The 23,465-nt window shown below is 41.9% G+C and overlaps 1 protein-coding gene across 1 annotated transcript in view; it reads right to left on the bottom strand.

Moving 5' to 3' along the window:
* The window catches only part of pip4k2aa (phosphatidylinositol-5-phosphate 4-kinase, type II, alpha a), a 194,283-nt gene that overhangs the window by 90,485 nt on the left and 80,333 nt on the right, over positions 1-23,465 (bottom strand). The window contains exons 2-3 of the mRNA XM_078234551.1: positions 6,711-6,808; positions 2,652-2,748 (exon numbers count right to left, since the gene is read on the bottom strand). Of these exons, the coding sequence (XP_078090677.1) occupies positions 2,652-2,748; positions 6,711-6,808 (195 nt within the window). The remainder of the gene's footprint in view (positions 1-2,651; positions 2,749-6,710; positions 6,809-23,465) is intronic.

The following is a 23,465-nucleotide window of genomic DNA, read 5'->3' as shown; positions in this document are numbered from 1 at the left end:
ATACAACCAGAAAGAATGCTTTCTATGGTACACCTGTAAAAGTTGGTGAGACTTGTAGTTGACATGCCAAATTTTCTTAGTCTTCTGAGAAGGTAGAGGCGTTGGTGGGCTTTCTTAACTATAGTGTCAACATGGGGGGACCAGAACAGGTTGCTGGTGATCTGGACACCTAAACACTTGAAGCTTTCAACCATTTCTACTTCGTCCCCATTGAGGTAGATGGGGGCATGTTCTCCACTACAGTTTCTGAAGTCGATGACAATCTCCTTCATTTGTTGACATTGAGGGAGAGATTATTGTCATCGCACCAGTTCACTCTATCTCATTCCTGTACTGTGTCTCATCATGGTTTGAGATCCGACCCACTACGGTGGTGTCGTTGGCAAACTTGAAAAGCGAGTTGGAGGAGAATTTGGCCACACAATCATACGTGTATAAGGAGCATAGTAGGGGGCTGAGAACACAGCTTTGTGGAGCACCGGTGTTGAGGAGGATCGTGGAAGAGGTGTTGTTGCCTATCCTTATGGATTGTGGTCTGTGGGTTAGGAAGTTCAGGATCCAGTCAGAGGGAGGAGCAGAGGCCCAGGCCACGGGGTTTGGAGATGCATTTCATAGGAATAATTGTGTTGAAGACTGAGCTGTAGTCAATAAATAAGAGTCTGACATAGGTGTCTTTGTTATCTAGCTGTTCCAGGGTTGAGTGTAGGGTCAGGGAGATGGCGGCTGTGTGGACCTGTTGAGGCGGTAGGCGAAATGCAGTGGATCCAGGCACTTGGAGGCTGAAATTGATTTGTGCCATGACTAGCCTTTTGAAGTACTTCATAATGATGGATGTTAGAGCCACCAGCTGATAGTCATTAAGGCACGCTGCTTGGCTTTTCTTTGGTGCTGCAATGATGGGCATCTTCTTGAAGTAGGTAGGGACCTCAGATTATTGTAAAGAGAGGTCGAAGATGTCTACGAATACCCCCGCCAACTGATTCGCGCAGGATCTGAGTGCTCGTTCGGGTACCTCATCCAGGCCAGTCGCTTTCCATGGGTTGACTTTCAAGAAGGCTGCTCAGACATCTGCAATGGTGACCTTAGATACAGGTTTGTCCGAGGCCTCCAGGGTGGAGGGTGTGCTCTCGCTGACCTCTTGCTCAAAACGGGCGTAGAATGCATTGAGCTCATCAGGAAGTGATGCGTTGGAGCTGGCGATTTTACATGCCTTCATCTCGTATCACAGATATAGAAGGTGACAGCCTTTGATTTCAGTTTTCTATCAGTCTTTTATCAAGCACCTACATTTGTTCACTTACCAGCATGTTACATCTGTTGCTGCATGCTAAAAATAACGTTTCCTGCCAAGTGACATTATTCTTATCTGAGTGATTGTTTCTTCTAGAAACTGGGGAGCTTGTCAATATGTTTAGGAATCCTCAGGGAGAAGTTTGCAGATTAAGGAAAACATAAATATCCACTGTTCTGTTTCATTTCTTAAGATCGGAAACCAATCTTTTCATTCAGAAGAAAAAAATAAAAAGCTGAGTTGTTGTAAGTGAAATTACTAGGAATATTTCTTTAAATTTCATATGTTCTAATATATATTTGTATTGTTGCAAAGTGATGTGCTACCAGCGAGGAAAAAGGGTATGGGTTGGAGATGGACTTTAATGCTGAATTTCTGAACTGTAATTCCAGTGAGCACAATAACTACTGGGAGCACAGAATTTACTCTGTGGTGTGTACACAACGATAACCTTAACAATTATTCATAAAAGAGGTATAGGTTATACCAATACAACAGACACTTCATAAGTGCCACAAAACCAAAGTAGGTTACAATCACTGATACAAAATTTGTAGCCTCGAGAAGATAGTTGACATTTTTCTTTGGTAGACTGGGAAACAGCATTTTCATTTACATTATACATGCTTACAGTTTCTCTGGTTGCAATGTTCCTTTAATTTTCTTTGAAACTATGGCCAGAATTCTCCCGCCTCTTCTGCAGTTGGAATTATCCAGTTCCATTGCTGTGAACAGAGATTTGGTTGAGTGCCAAATTCTCCATTCTCGCTGACAGCAGTAGTGGGGCAAGCAAGATGGGAAAATTCTGGCCTATGACTATTTTGAAAATCCAGTACACCTTGGTCCATTAATGCCCTTCTGCTGAATCAGTCATTGTTGCCAATGTTTTCATTGCTACCTTTTAATTCAAAGAATCCTAATTTTCTATCAATATAAATTTCACTGCAAAGATACAACTGCATTCCACCCACCCACCCCGCCCCCAACCCCACTTGCAGGCAACAAAAAAAAACAATTGGTAAACTAGGACAATTTGAACCACTGTCAGTGATCATGTGATTGTCCAATGGTATTCCGAGCTCCAACCATTAATTGTAATCTTAGGATGAACACACTGCTTCCAATAGCCATCTACGTAACAGCTATCCATCCCACCAACCCCCACAAAATAATTTAAACCAGCTGAGGCAAATTCTTAAAAGGCAGCTCTGGGATTGGAAACCAAGACCTCACAAAAAAGTTAAGCATTAAATCAATTGAGTGATCATACCAAACAAATTCACCGAGTGACGGAAGAGAATTTGAAAAGAGGAATTTTCATTCCTGTCACAGTTATCAAGTGGTTGCAATGCAGACCTACCTGGAAATCCTGATCGTCAATTGAAAACCTCTCTCTCAAATTTCGGAAGACCATAGGGCAGTACTCTTTAAACTTAAAGTGACTTGGCATATTCTCCCTGGTAAATAAATTACATCTCTTAGATACTGTTTTCATAAATAAATGAAGACACGTCAACCAGTTGTAGAGGGAACAAAACTGTTCATTACTGCAGTATAAAAGAAAAGGATGCATTTGATTAAAAAAGTAAGACTTTGACAGAACACACAAAGGTCAAGATCAAGTCCAGGTGAATCAGAGTTAGAAAGTGTGGAGGTGGGTAAAATTTGTCTTAATTTTGCCTCTATTATATAGATACATTCTGTGGAGCATTAAGGATGGGGGCGAAGGGTTGTGGAGATGGGGGTGACTGAATACCTTGGAAATTTTCAGCTGGACAAAGACAGCCAGTATGAATTTGTAAAACGTTGACGATAACCAACAAATCTGATTGATTTCTGAAGAGGTAACTAAGGCAATGGACATGGGATTGTCTATGGGTATTTATATGGACTTCCAAAAAATAGCTAAAATTGAAGCCTGTGGAATTGAAGGCAAATTGTTGAACTGCGTAGGAAAATGGCTGAATGGCTGGCTGGAGAGAATAGGGATTACGAGCAGGTACTCTATTGGCAGAATGTAAATAGTGGTATCCCACAAGGATTTGTGTGGCAGCTGCAACTATTCACTGTATTTTGTAATGACAGATGATGGGATTGAAAGCTACATATCCACATTTGCCTGTGATACAAAGGCAGCTAGTACTCTTGATGGAAGTGTACCATTACAACAAGATATTGATAAATTAAATGAATGGACCAAAATATGACAAATGGGTTTTACTGTGGGCAAATGCAATCACCCACTTTGGTCTGAAAATGGATAGAACAGGATATTTTCTAAATGATGCAAAGCTGGAAACAGCCAGGGTCCAAGGCGACTTGGAGATTCAGATCCATAGATCATTAAAATGTCATGAACAGCTACAGAAATAATTCTTAAAAATAAGTTAATGGAATCCTGGCCTTTATATCTAGAGGATTATCATATAAGGGAGTGGAAGTCATGCTTCAGTTGTCCAAAGTTCTGGTTAGACCACACCTGAAGTCTGTGAGTAATTCTGGATACCACACCCTAGGGAGGAAATACTGGCCTTGGAGAGTGCAATAGAGATCTATCATAGTGATAGCTGGACAGGAAGGGTTCAATTATGAGGTGAGATTATGCAAACTAATGTTGATTCCCTTGGAATTTATTAAGGGGTTTTTTGTTCAAAGCTTTCAAGATTGTTAACCAAATTCATTAAGGGGAAAATGGGGCAATGGTGGGTTTATGGAGTTAGGTCACAGACCAACCATAATCCTACTGAACGATGGGACAGGCTCAAGGGTCTAAATGGCTTATTCCTATGTTAAACAGTGAAAGTGAAGGTAAAGGCAATTTGGAAAGTACAGAAATACGGGAGACTGGCTGGAGCATAGGAATTTTTCTGTAGTCCTAGCTAAGGAACCAGGTAATGCTATTGCACCATTATAGGCAGGAGGGTGCAATCACAACATGGCAAGTTTACAGAGGCAATATTATAAATTAGGATGTAGGAAGTTACAGTGAGAAAGTTGACAGAATGTTAATGCAGACCTAAGTTTCTAAAATATAGTATAGGTGCATATTTGGAGGATTGCATGGTACAAGGAATTAACTACACCATCCATCTGTCTTTTAACATGATGATATTCACAATAAATATTCTCAGGTTAACGGTGAAAATTTGTAGCTTTTCAGGAAGTACTGTCAAGTTCTCTGTGCAACATATCAACAGTACTTTTCCCGAGTTCAGCCTTAGTCTAATTCTGGCAGCTATACCCAGGGTTTCTTTTGTTGCCTCATCTTATTGTCAAGTTGGCATCTCATCCTCCTCCTGCTGTGAACATCAGCTCCTTCAAATCTCTACTGCTTACATCTTATCCTGCACCTACCTATTCCCTCTGACCTCTCTCAACTACATGGACATCTGACCCCTCAATGCCGTAAATTTAAAATGCGCATTTAGAGAATAATAATCTCACTTCCTCTACCCTCTCAAAACCCCCCAATCTTCTAAACCCCCAATCTACAGATAATCTAGTCCGTTGCATATGATGAATCTCTTTTTGAGGGACATTAGTTTTGTGGGGTTGAAAGAGAAGACAGTTGATTTCAAATTACCAAGATTCATCAATAGTTTCTGAATAAACTATCAGTAAGCCAATGATCTGACATAACAAATAACCCAGAGTTATCTAATGGTTGAAACTTTCTCAACAAGTTGATGAACTGAACAGAAATCATTGAGTGTTTCTGTGAAGTGTGATGTATAAATGCAAACATCTCTCTTAAAGCCGAGTGACCCTCTCAGGTAGACTTAGACCAATGGGATTTGGTTTATGGTCTTGCCCAAAGGATGTCACCTTTGATAGTACAGCACTCCCTCTACCAAACGCAACATTAAGAAAAACTTCAGGAAAAAGAAAAGATATTTTAACGCAGACAAGTGTGAGATATTGCACTTTGGAAGGACAAACCAAAGAAGAACGTACAGGGTAAATGGTAGGACTCTGAAGAGTGCAGTTGAACAGAGGGATCTGGGAATACAGGTACAGAGTTCCCTAAAAGTGACGTCACAGGTGGATAGGGTCGTAAAGAGTGCCTTTGGTACATTGGCCTTTATAAATCGGAGTATCAAGTATAAAAGTTGGAGTGTTATGGTAAGGTTATATAAGGCATTGGTGAGGCCGAATTTGGAGTATTGTGTACAGTTTTGGTCACCTAGTTACAGGAAGGATGTAAATAAGATTGAAAGAGTGCAGAGAAGGTTCACAAGGATGTTGCCGGGACTTGAGAAGCTGAGTTACAGAGAGAGATTGAATAGGTTGGGACTTTATTCCCTGGAGCGTAGAAGATTGAGGGGAGATTTGATAGAGGTGTATAAGATTTTGATGGGTATAGATAGAGTGAATGCAAGCAGGCTTTTTCCGCTGAGGCTAGGGGAGAAAAAAACCCAGAGGGCATGGGTTAAGGGTGAAAGGAGAAAAGTTTAAAGGGAATATTAGGGGGGGCTTCTTCACGCAGAGAGTGGTGGGAGTGTGGAATGAGCTGCCGGATAAAGTGGTAAAATGCGGGGTCACTTTTAACATTTGAGAAAAACTTGGATGGGTTCATGGATGAGAGGGGTGTGGAGGGATATGGTCCAAGTGCAGGTCAGTGGGACTAGGCATAAAATGGTTCGGCACAGACAAGAAGGGCCAAAGGGCCTGTTTCTGAGCTGTAGTTTTCTATGGTTCTATATGCATGAATCTGGGAATTAAAAGTCTAAATCTAAGCAGAAAAATGTATGGCAAAAGTGCAACATTCCAATCAGGAATTCACAAACAAAAACAGTCAAATTGTATTGTCGGATTATTCAATGCATCCCACAAATCATATGAATTGTTAAAAATGCAAGCAAATGAAATTCTTTTCTCCAAGTAATGTTCTGTATCACTTTCTGCCATAATACATATTTACACTTCTGATTGTAAACTCAAGCTATTAGGAACCCATGGTAAGTAGGGGTGCAATCAGTTTCTCCTCTACAAGTGAGAACTGTCGACAGCATGGTGTGTGTGGAAGCACTACCATGCAAGGCTGTAAGCAAGAGTTTACTTTAAATTTATTTATTAGCCACAAGTAGGCTTACATTAACACTGCAATGAAGTTACTGTGAAAATCCCCAAGTCGCCACACTCCAGTACCCTGTTTGGGTACACTGAGGGAGAATTTAGCATGGCCAACTCCCCTAACCAGTACATCTTTCGGACTGTGGGAGGAAACCGGAGGAAATCCAAGCAGACACGGCGAGAACACGTAGACTCTGCACAGACAGTGACCCAAGCCAGGAATCAACCCCACTGGGAGGCAGCAGTGCTAATCCAAACCACTGCACATTCCACTGCACTTAACACAAAAATAACTTTCCAACTTAATTAAAAGTTATTTAAAAGCAATGCAAAGCAACAAACTTACTTATTGAAAAGGTGGTTATCCACTTTTATCTTGCTATAGGCTTTGAAGTCATCTGGCATCAACATAACTGGAATTTGGACATGACTTAACTCATTGATCTGCAAAAAAAGGACAATTCTTTCTAGAAGTATATCAATCACATCGCGATTAAGATTTTCAATCTTATGTTAGGAAAAAATCTGATTTTATTTTAAATTTCAAAGCAAATTTCAATATTCTACAATATGACAGCAAAAATGAAAATTCTTGTTCAGAAGATCTGTATCTTTGAGTCCAACATTACTGTTAAGAAGACAGACCCCAAGTGTTTGAGAGCAGAAGGAAAAGCAAGAAATGTCAAATGTTAAATCATTCTTCTTGCACATTATTTCCATCGTGACACTGAAATATATTTTGGCTGATTTCATTGCTTTTGCTTTTATTCCTTTGCTAGATAATCCCAAACATCCATCATTCTGTGATCCAAATAAGCATTTTCAGTTTATTTCTACTTTCCACTTATGCTTAAACTTCTCTAAACCTGACATAGACCCCAGTTCTTTATACCATGTGTCAGTCAATATGCGCTTATTGCATCATCTGGAAAGGGTACGGTCAGAGCAAAAGGTCTGGATGATGTTGAATGCAAATTTCTTGATTCTGTCTCCCGTCTCCCCCAACCATGATCCCAGTATCGAAAAAGAAACCATTTCCTAGATTATCAGTAATCTTATCTGTACTTCCCCATCTCAATTCCTTTATTGCACACAGCTCCATTTCTATCTCTTCTGCAGATACACAATTCAGATTGTCCCAGCAGACCATTATTACAATTGTTCCTGTCACACTCATCTAGTTCCTTCCCTGGAATCTAATGATTTTCTCTTGTTAAATTATATATTCTATGTAATTGTGTATACAGTACAGAAACGACCTTTCAGTCCAGCTAATCTGCGCTGCTGTTTATATTGTTGCCTATATGCAAGTCCATCTGACTACTTCATCGCAGCCATTCAGCTTCTCTTCCTATTCCCTTATCTCTCACATACTTATCTAGTTTCCTTTTGAAAATATCCAAGATGTTTGCCTCAATCACTTTGTGGTGGCAGGTGCCACATTCTAACCACTCACTGAATAAAGAAACTTCTTCTCATTTCCTTTTGGGATTTATTCATAACCATCTTGTATTGTTGGCCCCTCGGAAATAGTCTCTTCACATTTACCCTGTTCATGATTTTGAAAGCCTTTATCAGATTTCCTCTGAAGCCTTCTCTTTTCTAAAGAAAAAAGCCCCAACATTTTTGATCTATCCTGGCAGCTGTAATCTCACAGTTCTGGTATCATCCTTGCAAATCTTCTTTTCTTGCACTTTCTCCAGTGCTTATAAGCTTTTCTCATAGTATGGAGATCAGAACTGTGCACACTAGTGTGGCCAGACCAAGGTCCCATACACTTTAACATAACCTCACTATTTTTGAATTCTGCCTTTTGAAAATCCAAATATTCACTGGTTTCCTTTTATCTATTCTGCTAATCATACCCTGAAAAAAACCCTTAAATTTTGTCAAACACAATTGCACTTTAATAAAAGGATGCTGACTTTGTCTAATTATGATTTTGAGTCATCTATCATCACTTCCTTAATAACAAAACCAGCATTTTCTCCATGAGTGACTGTAGTTCCTGGTTTTCTCTCTCTCTTCTTGAATAGCGGTGTCACATTTGCTACATTCCGATGCACTGAGCCATTCCCGAATTTGAGGAACGTTGGAAGATTACAAGCAATGAACACACCCATCTCTATAGCCACCACTTTTTAAATCCTAGGATATTGCTCAAGTCAATGGAATTTGTCAACTTTTAGTCTCACTAATTTTTCCAGTACTTTTTCTTTTCTCAAATCAACCAATTTTTAAAAATTCGCTCAGGTGATGTGGCCGTCACTGGCTGGGCCAGCAGTTATTGCCCATTCCTAACTGCCCTCCATTTCAGAGGACATTTAAGAGTCAACAACATTGCTGTGTGTCTGGGAGTCACATGTAGGCCAGACCAGGTAAGGACGGCCAATTTCCTTCCCTGAAGGACATTTGATGGGTTTCATGGTCATCATCAGACTTTTTTTTATTGAATTCATATTTCGCCATCTGTTGTGTTGAGATTTGAGCTCGGGTCCCCTGATCTTGTCCTGGGTCTCTGGATTAGTAGTCCAGTGGCAATACCACTAAGTCTTTCCCTCCAATAAGGGACTTTAAATCCCTCATTCTCAATAGACTCTTGGTTTTCCATTATTTCTCGTACATTTTTGAGACTCCCACTGGAGGTACAAAATACTTGTTCAACATGTCTTCCATTTCCTTATCTTCATTATAATTTCCCCTGTCGTAATCTCTAAAGGACCTCTTCTTTTTAATAGTGGTAGAAGCTCCCACAATGGTGTTTTTACATTATTTATTAGTTTACTCTCATGTTCCATTTTCTGTCTCCACTAGTCTTTTCATTATCCTTTTCTGGTTCTAAAGCTTTCCTTATGCTCACACTTACTACTCCTTGCAACAGGGGAGACAGTGGTGTACTGGATAAATCACTGAACTAGTAATCCAGAGGCTTAGGCTGATGCACCGAGGGCACGGGTTCAAATCCTTCCACGGCAGCTGGTGGAGTATAAATTCAATTAATAAAACCTGGAATTGAAAAGTCAGCTTCTGTAATGGTGGCCATGAAATTATCATCGGTTGTTTGTAAAAACCCACCTGGTTCACGAATGTCCTTGAGGGAAGCAAATCTGCCATCCTTTTCTGGTCTGGCCTTCATGTGAGTCCAGATCCTCAGTAACGTGGTTGATTCTTAATTGCCCTCTAAAATGTTCAAGGGCAACTAGGAATGGGCAATAAATGTTGTGTTACCCACATAGTACATTTGGTCCATTTTACCTTTAGTTGGACCCAATCTGCCTTTTTAACATTCACTATTTTTCTAAACTGTCAACTTCTGCACTGGCAGGATTCTTTTTGCTTTCTCATGTAGGTACTTACTGCTCCCTTTTACCACTTCGGCTGCTCTTATGTTATTTTGTCCTTTTCAATCTTTTGATTGTGTTTGTACAGTGATGTATCCTCCAAGTTGCCCATGATCATTATATTTGTATGTGGATGTGCATTTCTAACCCTTTAGGTGAGCGAGTCGATTTCAAATAACTCAGCAACAAAGCCTTTTGTACGTGACAAGAACAGGTTAATTAGTTCTACCCTCTTGCTCTGGAGGTTACTTAAGGAAACACAATACCACTTGCACACACAAATACACACAAAGACTAAATACAGATGAAGATAAAACAATACTTATAAAAATCCGAATCAAGTTTAGTCTTTCATTGTTTGATGTGGGTTTGGTCTTTTGAAACTGAAATGTTGCATTGTCTGAAGTGAAGGCCAGGAATTGGCACAGGTTGCTTTCACAGTTAGTTGTTACGAGATGGAACAGGGAAGGGAGGGGTTTCTTATTTTGATTTTACAGTATTGCAGGTGTGACTGCCCAGTTACAGCAGACCATGGGCTTTTTCTAGGTGTCTCTCCCTCTCACCCCAAGTTAAAGCTCTTGTCTACTCCTCCAACGTTACAAGATGTCTCTGATTGTAGGCTGCTAGATTCTTGGTAGGCAAGCAAAGATGGCCACTGTATCATTGCCGCCGCCCCCCCCCCCCCCAGGAAAATGCCGAATCATATTGCGTATTAAGCGGGTGATAATCTAATTTACAATTTGGATTCCCAAATGCTTTTCAAACCTGAGTTCATTCTTTCAGTGTTCTTTGAATAGCCCTGGACAATGGCAGGTATGACATTCCACAGAGGGGTTGCCTTGGCACCTCTTATTTGTAATCCATTTGCAACTTTCTCGAAGCTTGACAAACATTGCAGTTGCAAAAAGGGCAGGTAACTCCTGGATCCATTTTAAAAGTTAAATAGTGTCCTTTATAAAATAAAATGGTTTCTAAAATTTTGTAATCCCCGAGCAGACATGAGGGTATGGCAATTGCTTCCGTCCACTTGCTATTCAATCCATTCATTTGCATGTGTGATTGAAATGTCTATTTTCCCCCAATTTAAAAAAGTGTTAAACATATTTTAAAAGCTTTCTTATCTTAAAGTAGTAAGGAGAGTCAAGAACCAAAATACAAATCTGTCTTCTCTGTTAAATGGATTAGTTCATTTCTAGCAGTTTGCATGTTGTTACTGCATTTTAAATGCCTTCGGATTAGGACACCGCGGCGACAGAAAGAAAACCCTAATTGCATTGCATCGCACCAAAGTCATATTGGACAGAGAAGTGATTCAGCAACGTGGGGTCACCATCTTAAACACATCATTTGGTAAAAATTGACAACGTTTCTCTTTCTCTTCCCCTCCCTCCCCCACCAATATCAAGATTTGCTAAAAATGGTGTTCGAGTGCTGCTCAAACCAGTAAGTATTATCCCTTCAAAATTCAATTTATTTGTATTCAGATGGTGCCAGTAGATACAGTGTTGCTTCTTTATGGCAGCTAGAGAAACAATAGTCAACTACAATCAATGAATAAGCACGACAACGAGCTGTAATTGTCTATGACGACATACATTACTGAAGGATCCTTAATATAAACAAAGTGTCCCAAATGGACTGGCTGGCATGGACAAGATGGGCCGAACGGCCACCTTCTGTGCTGTAACTTTTCTATGGTTCTAAATGGAAAAGGATACAGGAATGGACACGGAGCCATGGAGGAAAACTTTAGGATGGCAAACTAAAAACCTGGTGGAAAAGATAAATGTTGAAAAGATTTTTCAAGAAACAAATGATAGAGCTGGAACAGCTGAGAATCCCCGAGGCAGGCCCAATATCTGAAAAGATTTACAAGATGTTACGAGACAATGCATGCAAGGGCTGAAATAAGAGGACTGAAGAGTGTGGAACGAGAAATAAGGCTCGAGAGGGTTGCAGAAACAGGATGTAGTGAGGCAGAGAGGGATTTGCAGAAAATATGGATTTTAGATTTAGTACAGCACGGGAACCAGGGCAAGTCGGCGCAGGCAGGAGCGTTGTTATGAGCAGAACTTAGTACAAGTGGGTTTTAAACAAGCTTTTGGAAGGTGGATGATGAGAGTCCGGAGAGGAGGATATGCAGGGTGCAGAGAGGGACGCAGCTGATCTGCAAGGTGAGAAAATGGATAAGGGTCTCAATGCTTGAGCAGCTGAGGAAAGGTAAGCAATCCTGCAAGTTGTTTGGTGACAGAGTCAATGCTCAGATCTGGGTTCAAAAAGAACATGAAGGTTTTGCACAATCTGGATCAGTTTCAGCGGCTGGGGAGACTGGAAAGGTGGAACAGGGTTTGCTGCAAAAAATGAAAACTGCATCTTTGATATTCCTGATGTGACACCAGCTGTGGTTCACTAATTAGAACCCTGCTATTGTTCTGACAATAGGATAATTAAGTAGATTTATGCAAAATGTCAAAAAGAAATCCAATTTTAATCCTAGCTGCCTGAAAGGATCTATTGCGTCACCATCAATGAATCCTACAACAGTTGTAAACACAACTTCACAGACTGCAAATTAAGGGTTAGAGCTCCCAAGCTTTAGTATTACAAGTTTTAGAAGTCTCAGAGCTAAAAGTACAGCATGTAATTTGGAATGTATTTGGAATACTGCATCCAGTTCTGGTCGCCATACTACCAGAAGGACGTGGAGGCTTTGGAGAGAGTACAGAGGAGGTTTACCAGGATGTTGCCTGGTATGGAGGGGCTTAGTTATGAGAAGAGATTGGGTAAACTGGGGTTGTTCTCCCTGGAAAGACGGAGGTTGAGGGGAGACTTAATAGAGGTGTATAAAATTATGAAAGGCATAGATAGGGTGAACGGTGGGAAGCTTTTCCCCAGGTTGGTGGTGACGTTCACGAGAGGTCATAGGTTCAAGGTGAAGGGGAGGTTTAACACGGATATCAGAAGGACATATTTTACACAGAGGGTGGTGGGGGCCTGGAATGCGCTGCCAGGCAAGGTGGTGGAGGCGGACACACTGGGAACGTTTAAAACTTATCTAGATAGCCATATGAACGGAGTGGGAATGGAGGGATACAAAAGAATGGTCTAGTTTGGACCAGGGAGCGGCACGGGCTTGGAGGGCCGAAGGGCCTGTTCCTGTGCTGTATTGTTCTTTGTTCTTTGTAATCGTAGAGCAAAATAATTTTACTCTTAAGAGCCGAGATAGATTACAATTGTAGGCAAATGAGGGTTTCAGAAACACTGAAAAGTTGGTTAGACAGGAAACAAGAGATTAACTCAAAAGGATGGGAGTACCAACATGTAAGCAACACTCGGAAGTGTGGCAGGATTGCTTGCCTTTCCTCAGCTGCTCAAGCATTGAGATCCGAGGATGTAGTGAGGCAGAGGGGGATTTGCAGAAAATAATATGGATTTTAGATTTAGTACTGTTATTTTCTGCAAATCTCTCCTTGCCTCACTGCATCCTAGGATTTAAAAAAAAAATGGAGATTTTGGTTAGGCCTAGGTGAGATGGTTTTAATTATTAAAAAGAAAATTAAAATGATAAGGATATCAGTAGAAATACAAAATACACTTAAATATTTGAGGACCTGCAATACTAAACAATGAACAGATGTTGATGTGTGAATAATACGTAGAAGTAGTGAGACACTGCCGATATCACCAAATGAGAGTTAGGGTTAACATGCAGTGGTTATGCTTTTTAATGTTCTGGCCAATTAACAACCGATAAGCAGATATAAAAGAACATCCATGAACCAGTCTATTCCAACTGGAGGAGTGCATGAGGCAGCATGGAACCTATGTACAAACCGGTGGCATAGTGTGAATGTCGCTGCACTGCTAATCCAACAGCCCAAGTTAACGATTTGAGGCTTGGGTTCAAATCCCACCATAGCAGTTGGTGAAATTTAAATTCAATTAACTAATAAATCTGGAATTGAAAGCTAGTCTTAGTAATGGTGACCATGAAACTATCAATTGTTATAAAAACCTGCTGGGTTCATTCAGATTCATTCATTTTAGCTGTCTGCTGTCCTTTCCTGATCTGGCTTAGATGTGACTTCAGATCCACAACAACGAGGTGGCTCTTAACTGCTCTCTGAAATGGCCCAGCAAGCCACTCAGTGCAAGGGCAATTAAAAGATGGGCAATAAATGCTGGCTTTGCCAGCGACACTCATATCCCAAAGAAAAATAATAAAAACAAAATTGCCCATACTGTGAAATATACTCCGTGAAACACAGTGGTATTCCTATTGTCAAAGTTACGTAATTTATTAGATTTAGTAAGGATTTGGGGTCAAATAAAAATAATAGTCTAAATGTTCTGTGGAGTGGCAATGACCAGTGGATTGCCTCCATTCCTTTTTACTTTTCTAGCATTGGAGCTAATCGGGTTGGGGATTTTAGTTGGGTGGTTGCAGGTGGGGGGTTTAGTTAGGGGTAGTGGGAGTGGAGGTGGGTTAGTTTGGTGATCGGTGGGGATGTGGGGGGGGGGGGCAGTGATGAGTTGGGGAGATCAGTAGTATAGTTACCCAGGAATTAGAACTCTTCTTAATTCTAATTTTTCCTGGTTAATTATTCTGCTAAGCAAGTTGGAACATAGAAGGTAGAAACATAGAAAATAGGAGCAGGTGGTCCTTTGAGCCTGCCCTGCCATTCATTATGATTATGGCTGATCATCCAACTCAATATCCTGATCCTGCCTTCCCCTCCCTTTCCCTTGATCTCCTTCACTTTAAGAGCTATATCTAACTGCCTCTTGAAAACATTCAATGTTTTGGCCTCAACTACTTTCTGTGGTAGCGAATTTCATTGTTTGGCCACTCCCTGGGTGAAGCAATTTCTCCACATCTCTGTTCTAAACCATTTACTCTGTATCCTCAGACTGTGACCCCTGGTTCTGGACACCTCAACCATTGGGAAGATCCTTCTTGCATCTACCCTGTTAGAATTTTATTGGTTTCTAGGAGATTCCCCCTCATTCTTCTGAACTCCAATGAATTCCAAACTGACTCAACCTCTTATGAGCTGCCATCCCAGAAATCAGTCTGGTAAAGCTTCTCTGCACTTGCTCTAGAGCAAGAACATCCTTCCTCAGATAAGGAGACCAAAACTGCACATAATACTCCAGGTGTGGCCTCACCAAGACCTGCATAAGTGCATTAAGACATCCCTGCTCCTGTACTTGAATCCTCTCGATATAAAGGCCAACATACTATTAGCCCTCTTCACGGCCTGCTGCACCTGCGTGCTAACCTTCAGCGACTGGTGTATAAGGACACCCAGGTCTCGTTGCTCATACCCTTCTCCTAATTTATGACCATTCAGATAGCTTCAGTGCATGTGATAAGAGTAGCAGTATAGGTTGCTGACAGTTACTATCTGGCCTCAGAATTTCAAAGTATAGAGATCCGATATCAGAAGTTCTGCATTTTAAGGTTGAGCTTGATATCCCAACTAAAATGACATTACACAGTGTTGAAAAACACAATGTAATCCCTAAGCTACCTGATCTCCAGTATAATGTTACTGCACTGTATTTAAATATTGCTGATGCATAACTAATAAACTTAGCCAAGTGCAAAATTGAATAACATAGTAGGGGAGGCACAATGGATAGCTATAAAGCGCCCATTTAGCACTAAGTGACAAAGACCTCAGTTGCAGGTAGCAATATAATGACAGCTGCATCATAAACTGGATAAACACCCACCATCTGGTAAATGAGGTGTATTTTCCTCATTATAGGGAGAGAGGGTAGGTGAAGAGAAAAGGGGAAATCAGTTTAGTGAGAGGAAGCCTCTAACTTAGCAATGTTTATGCATGGGGGCAGCAATTACAATGAGGGGGGGGGCGGCGAGGCGAGGCAAGGAGGCGCAATGTGAGGGGCGGGGAGGAGAGGCGATGTGAGGGGCGGGGAGGAGAGGCGATGTGTGAGCCAGGACGAGGAGAGGCGATGAGAGTCAGGAAGAGAAGAAGGTGCACAGAGAATAGAAGAAAAATGCTGTCATGGAGTAAGAAGCACCAGTGGATAAAGAGATAAAAAGGGGAAAGGGAGAAACCAACATGAAGACGGAGGGTGCAAGGTGCAAGTGACCATGTTCTCCAGTGTGAACTATGCAATGTTTTTGCAGATCAATATTCAATAAGTAGGAATTGCTTTGTATTATTTGTAAAGAAAGCAAAAACAAAACTAAAACTTCCATTTGTTTTTCAAAACAATGGCATTTTGTTCAAGAATATTTTAAAAGGGAGCTTTTGAATTGTTGCTTTTTGGGATATTTATCTATATGGTAAACATCAAAGAGATTATACCATATTCGAAGGTTCTTTGGGGAGTGGGTGCTTAGACAATTGAATAGAGACTAGCAAGGGGGGATTATAGTTTTTTCAATCTTATGATAGTCAGAATGGGAAAATGTAATTGATGAAAGCCAGTCAACTCCACCAATTCACACCCTCCAAACCTCGATCCAAAAACACAGTTGTCTCCTGAATTCACTGATCTGGACTGTGTCACAAACCTTTCCTGTTCTCATTCACAACCATGTAATTTAATGAAAAAAGAACCTGCCTGACTTCCTACCTCACTAATGGCTTTCTAATTTCCGAGTGTTCTTTCTGGGTTCTGAATTATTCATGGCGAAAGTCAATTTGCCTGGGTCATTTTGTCAATTCCCTGAAAACGTGTAAATTTCAATTGGTCACCTTGAAACCTCTTTTCCAAAGAGTTCTTCATAACTCGAATCACTTTGTTGCTGTCTCTAGTGAGCAGTAACAGCTTTCCAATAACCATGGTAATAGGAAACTTGTATTCTCTGCACCCATCAAAATGATTTACACTGTTTTCTTTCCCCTTATTTTATTCCCAGTCAAACTCTTGAGTTGATGTTACTTCAATAGTACACATCAATGGTCTGAGATATTATACAATAATGTTTGTCGAAATATAGAATTTCTAAACAGATACTTCGAAGTGATTACATTGATTCTTGAGAGAGAGGGAGTTGGATGGAAACATGATAGAGGTTATTCGTGACCTCGGACATAAGTTAACATTTTGGCACTTAAACCAAGTAACCAAAAGAGAAAATGCTCGAAAATCTCAGCAGGTCTGGCAGCATTTTTAAGGAGAGAAAAGAGCTGATGTTTTGAGTCCAGATGACCCTTTGTCAATGCTAAAAAGGCATAGAAAGGGAACTTAAATCAAGTTGTTGACATGATTTAGCTGAGGCTAGCTGACTTTACTGCCCATCCCTATTTGAGAAGGCAGTGATGGTCGTCTTCGAGTGGCAACTGTTCATAGAATTCACCATCAACATCGACAAAACCTCAGGGTGCACAGAGACTAGCGCTGCTGCCTTACAGCGCCAGGGACCTGGATTCAATTCCCGGCTTAGGTCACTGTGTGTGTGGAGTTTGCACATTCTCCCCGTGTCTGCGTGGGCTTCTTCCGGGTGCTCCAGTTTTCTCCCACAGTCCAAAAGACATGCTGGTTAGGTGCATTGACCATATTAAATTCTCCCTCAGTGTATCAAAACAGGTGATGCAGTGTGACGACTAGGGAATTTTCACTGGAACTTCACTGCAGTGTAAATGTAAGCCTACTTGTGACTAATAAATAAACTTTACAACTTTTTAAGTTGAAGATGATTCTTCCCTGTGGATAGCTGTATGGAACGGAGGTGTTAGCTGGGGTGCGCAGATGGCTTTTGAACCCTATCTTAGCCTTGCAGGCTCTCCCACAGTGATGTCATCATTTGTTAGCCAGTAGAAGTGGTGGTAAATCTTAGCATGAGGAGCTGCCCTTTCTTTCTGTCTGTCTCTCTCGCTCTCGACAGTTGCTCGTCGATTGAAAATAATCTTAAGACCCTTCAATGATGAGCATTGACATTAATGCAGCAGACCTTCATGCAGACTTTGAGATTGCCTTTGAAATGTTTTCCTTGGCCTTTCTGTGAGATCAGGCTCCCTAGCATAGCTCAGGGAAAGGTAATTGTTTGGGCAGTTTTGAGTTTGGCGTTCTGATGGCATGATCTGTCCATCTTAGTTCATGTGTGATTATTATGACCTCTACACATGGCATATCTGTGTCTTGGAGAACACTTATGTTTGCTCTTTTGTCCTCCCACTTGATTCATAATTGCTCTGCACACTAGGACTTTTGTTGACTTGTAGAGGTCTTTGTTGTTAAACACTCACTACTATAGTTTGTACAAGGCTGAGCTGGCGCAGTTGATCTGGTGTTGGATCTCCTCATCAAATGGTGGCGGTCTTAGAAGTGCTTAACATATTCAAGACTCTGCACCAGCTCAGCCTTCTACAAACTATAGCAGTGAGCTTGTAACAACAAAGACTTCTGCAAGTTAACAAAAGTCCTAGTGTACAAGGCAGTTGTTGATGCAACTACACTCCTGTCCCGCAGTGAGGCTTGGACTGCGCATCAGCGACACACAAGAGCCCTAGAGAAATTTCAGCAGCAATGCCTCTGCTACAAGCTCTGGATTCAAAAGTGGGTCTGTCAAACAAATGCTAATGTGCTGCTTGAAACCAGTTCCATATCCACGCAAAACCCCTGGAAAATCAACTTAGATGGATTGGACACTGTCTGAATGGGTGAAAACCATTTCCCCACTAAGTCCTGTTTTCTCAACTGGCCACCGTTCCGGGGAGGACAAAAAGAATGCTTCAAAGACACACTGAAGCTCTTTCTGAAACTCTGGAAACATAGAAACATAGAAAAACTACAGCACAATACAGGCCCTTCAGCCCACAAAGTTGTGCCGAACATGTCCCTACCTTAGCGATTACTAGGCTTACCTATAACCCTCTATCTTACTACGTTCCATGTACTTACCCAAAAGTCTCTTAAAAGACCCTATCGAATCTGCCTCCACCACCGTTGCTGGCAGCCCATTCTACGCACCCACCACCTCGGAGTGAAAAACTTACCCCCGACATCTCCTCGGTACCTACTCCCCAGCACCTTAAACCTGTGTCCTCTTGTAGCAACCATTTCAGCCCTAGGAAAAAGCCTCTGACTGTCCACTCTATCAATACCTCTCAACATCTTATACACCTCTATCAGGTCACCCCTCATCCGTCATCTCTCCAAGGAGAAAAGGCCGAGCTCACTCAACCTATCCTCAGAAGGCATGCCCCCCAACCCAGGCAATATCCTTGTAAATCTCCTCTGCACCCTTTTTTATGGCTTCCACATCCTGCCTGTAATGAGGCGACCAGAACTGAGCACAGTACTCCAAATGGGGTCTGACCAGGGTCCTATATAGCTGCAACATTATCTCACGACTCCTAAACTCAATTCCTCGATTGATGAAGGCCAGTACAGTTTCTTAACCACAGCCTCAACCTGCACAGCTGCTTTGAGCATCCTATGAACTCGGACCCCAAGATCCTTCTGATCTTCCACACTGCCAAGAGTCCTACCATTAATATTATATTCCGCCATCCTATTTGACCTGCCAAAATGAACCACTGGAAGCATTGCTATTAAATGACAGGGGGAAGCATACTATCAATCATACAAAACAGCAACAGTATGTCCACCAAGCTGCATTACACTATGAGCCACAGTGCTCAAAATGAGGCAGAGTGGCAGCAGAGAAGAAAAGAAAGCAAATCCTTCACTCTGGATCACACTACCTGCTCCATGTGCCCAAAGACCTGTTGGTTCAGAATTGGCCTGTTCAGTCACATGAAGATCTGTGGCAGAAACTCGCGGTCCTGAGTATATGTTATCTTTGAATTGATGGACAGCTGACAATGACAGTGTGGGTCTTTATATGGCATCTATAGTTTGTCCAAACCAGCACCATCAAGAAACATGGAGAGAACCACTACCTGATTACTGTTAGGTAAGGTATCGTGATTCTCGACATCACAAGGACATAATTTATCATATGTTCAGCTAGCAAATTGTCAACAGGTACATTACCAAAACCAATGTCACCTCTTTGGGATATATACCTTTAAAGATATGGGAAGTGAGGGACATTTTCCAACAATTCACCATTCATCTCTGTTGAAAGCATTAGATTGGATTCATTTTGCATGAGTTGGCAGAGGATTTCAGTCTTCCTGGAGTTAGGGCAAGTCCCATGCTCTCATAATCTTTGCAGAATATGTCAACTATCTATTGTAATTCTTCAGATTGAGCACAGACTTGTACATCGTCAGAATACCGTCATTTTATTACAGAAATGGTTGTTGTCTTGGTTTTAGTCTCGAGCCAGGTTGAAGAGTTTACCACTCGAGCTTTGCCATCAGTTATTCTTTCTGGTTGCATCACAGCTTGGTATGGCTCCTGCTCTGTCCAAGACCACAATAAACTATAAAGGGTCGTGAACAAAGCCCCATTCATCACACAAACCAGCCTCCCATCCATTGACTCTGTCTACACTTCCCACTGCCTCGGAAAAGCAGCCAACATAATTAAGAATCCCACACACCCCAGACACTCTCTCTTCCACCTTCTTCCATCGGGGAAAAAGATACAAATGTCTGAGGACATGTACCAACTGACTCAAAACCAGCTTCTTCCCTGCTGCCATCAGACTTTTGAACGGACCTACGTTGCAACTTGATCTTTCTCTACACCCTAGCCATGACTGTAACACTATGTACGGAATGTTTTGTCTGTAAATGCGCAAGAAACAATACTTTTAACTGTATACCAATACATGTGACAATAATAAATCAAATCAAGTATTACCACACCAGGATGGGAGTGGGATGCTGTCAAGTGTTGCTGCAAGAAAGATTGGCATAATAACATACCCCTTTGACATCGGTTTTGACAGGCAAGAGGTCCATTGTGGAGCCTGTTATTTATTTACATTTTGTCACGTAGGAGAAGGATGATGTTTGTGAACTTAGTTGGGCACACATTTCTCTGTAGCACCATTCAAATGTTCATACAACTAAGCAGCTTACGAAAGTCACTTCAGAATCGACCAGTTAGGACGGGGCTAGAATCGCATACTTGAACAACCAGATTGGTGAAGCAGATTTCCTTCCTCGAAGTAGTGAGCTATTCAATAATTGCCACTTCCCTTCTGGAGCCCAAACACTACATTAACAATTCTGACAATTACTATCTGACCACCCAAATCGAAAAGGGGAAGTAAAACAATTTTCTAGAGAACAGTAGAACGAGGTCTCGATGAGGTTGCAATGGAGTAATTTGGTTTCATACTGAAATCCTCACTTCTACATTAGCAAAACAGCTGGGGGAATGAGTGAAAATATTATTTGGCTGCATTTTTCAGTGTCTCTGAAGCGGTTTCTGTTTGGCAGCAGCGCTAACACTAATATAAATTCAGAGCCAGGATCTGACCTGCCTTCAAAGAGAAGAGGTGAGAGGCCACTTGGAAAAGGTAATTCCACGCAACCTGGGGGCGAATATGGCAACTCCAGCACAGTTTCAAAAAATAGATTTATAACAAAAGCAAAATACCGCAGATACAGGAAATCCAAAATGACAGCAAAAACACTGGAAATATTCATCAGGTCAGGCAGCTACTGTGGAGAGAATCAGAGACCGGGATTTTCCAGCTCCGCCCACGGTAGGAATCGTCGTGGGCGGGATGGAAAATTTGACAGACCAGCCAAAGGTCTGTTGTCTTCGGGCAGGAATTTCCGGGCCCAGGAAAGACGGGACCAACCAGAAAATCCTAGCCAGAGTTAACATTTCAGGTTGAGGTGACTTTTCAGCAGAACTAGATTTACACAGGTGTGTGGCGGCAGTATTGTGGACTGTTCAGCGTCCACCTTTTAGATACTAGGCAGCAATTTGAAGTTCAAAAATGGTGTCTGAAATTCATTTACACACTCAACGGGATGAGTGCAGACTGGACGTTCTAACCAACGTCCTCAATCCAGCCTGGCTGAATAGGACATTAAACAGAATGAATGAAGGACATTCCACCTGCTCTACTTGAAGGGATCAGAAACTACTTACAGCTCAGGAGCTGATGTGATTGGCAATTTCTGTAGCGTTCCTACACTGGCTGCAGTTGAACATTCTACAGGGAATGACCTGGCTGGCGTTGAAGTACATTTGCTGAAATGTACAGTGAGGATCAATGTACAAGATTTCCTTTGTTTCGCAAAGGTGATTACGTATGGAATCTACTAAATGCTGCAGCCTCAACTGCAACCCCAAAGTAGGGTAAGGATACCACTGCCTGTGGCTCGTAGCATTTATGTACCTGGCTCCTTCCATGCAGTTACAGGAAGTATAAACAACATCCTGCAGCATGCAGTGCACTGCTGCACAAGGGATGTCACGGAGACTCTCCATAGAAAGAGAGACAGCTTCATCTCATTGTCTCAACAACAATGAGGGCTTTCATAGAATCCCTATAGTGCAGGAGGCGGCCATTTGGTCCATCGAGCCTGCACCGACAACAATCCCACCCAGGCCCTATCCCTATAACCTCTTATTTACCCTGCTAATCCCCCTGACACTAACGGACAATTTATTATGGCCAATCCACCTAACCCGCACATCTTTGGACTGTGGGAGGAAACCCACGCAGACACGGGGAGAACGTGCAAACTCCACAGACAGTGACCCAAGCCAGGAATCGAACCCAGATCCCTGGCGCTGAGAGGCAGCAGTTGCTAACCACTGTGCCGCCCCTTTGATGGATGGTAAACTTTCACATAGTGCAGTTTGCCATTGACTGCACACATATTGCCTTGTGGCACCTCTATGGAGCTGAACCATTTTCATAAACCTAATGGGATTCCACTCCTTCAATAGGCAACTAACGTGAGACCACAGGGAGCACAACAGACAAGGCTAAATGCTCCTGTTATTGTGACGATAATAAAGGCTCCTTCTTCTGTGAGTCCTTCACACCACCCATGTCTGACCCACCATAGAAAGTAAAAAGCCGGCTACTGGGTCCATGACATAGCTTATGACTTGGGTCCATGTGTGTGCAGCAGGTCTAGAATGAGCAACATACTGTCACGAAGAATATTATAGAGCACACCATGATATCTTCAATCAATGTTTCGACAGTCTGGGTCACTTTGGGGCAGCCCTGCAGTACTCAGCTGAGCAGATGGCAGAGTTTGAGAACATGCTGCATGGTGTTATGTGGGCACAGCCAGGAGGGCTAGTGGAAGAGAGAGATGCGTAAAGTCTGCTGATGGGGTTGTCTTGATTTTCATGACTAAGGAGTCCATGAGTTCCTTGTACTTGTTGTTGAAAGCATGGTGAGAGGGACAGGGGAAAGGGATTTAATTGCAGATGATCTTTGGGAGCAAAGCTGAGGGCCATACCAGGGCGAGAGAGAGAATAATGATTTGATTGGTGTCTAGCGCAGCAGAGGTGCAGATGAGGGTCGAGTAACTCAATAGCTGCAGAAATGTTGTGGCAAATGGAAGGCGAAAGGCTAGATAATTGGGATTTTGAAAAAGTGAAGTTGGGGGATTTTCTTTCCCAGGGACAGTTACTGAAGGAGGTGGGGTTGGGGCTTGGTGGTGAATGATGCAAGGAAGACTATTTTGCTTAACTGGGAGACCATGGCAAGTCACCAAGGTTCCTTTGACAGCAATTTCCAAATCTATGACCTCTAGAACCTAGGAGGACAAGGACAGCAGGTGCATGGGAACACAATGACCTGCAAGTTCCCCTCAAAGTCACACACCATCCTGGCTTTGAACTATATCACCATTCCTTCAAGTCAAAATCCTGAAATT

The sequence above is a fragment of the Mustelus asterias genome, chromosome 2 (genome assembly GCF_964213995.1).
Source record: "Mustelus asterias chromosome 2, sMusAst1.hap1.1, whole genome shotgun sequence".
NCBI lineage: Eukaryota > Metazoa > Chordata > Chondrichthyes > Carcharhiniformes > Triakidae > Mustelus > Mustelus asterias.
The sequence above is the reverse complement of the archived record's forward strand: the minus strand, read 5'-3'. Positions and strand labels throughout refer to the sequence as shown.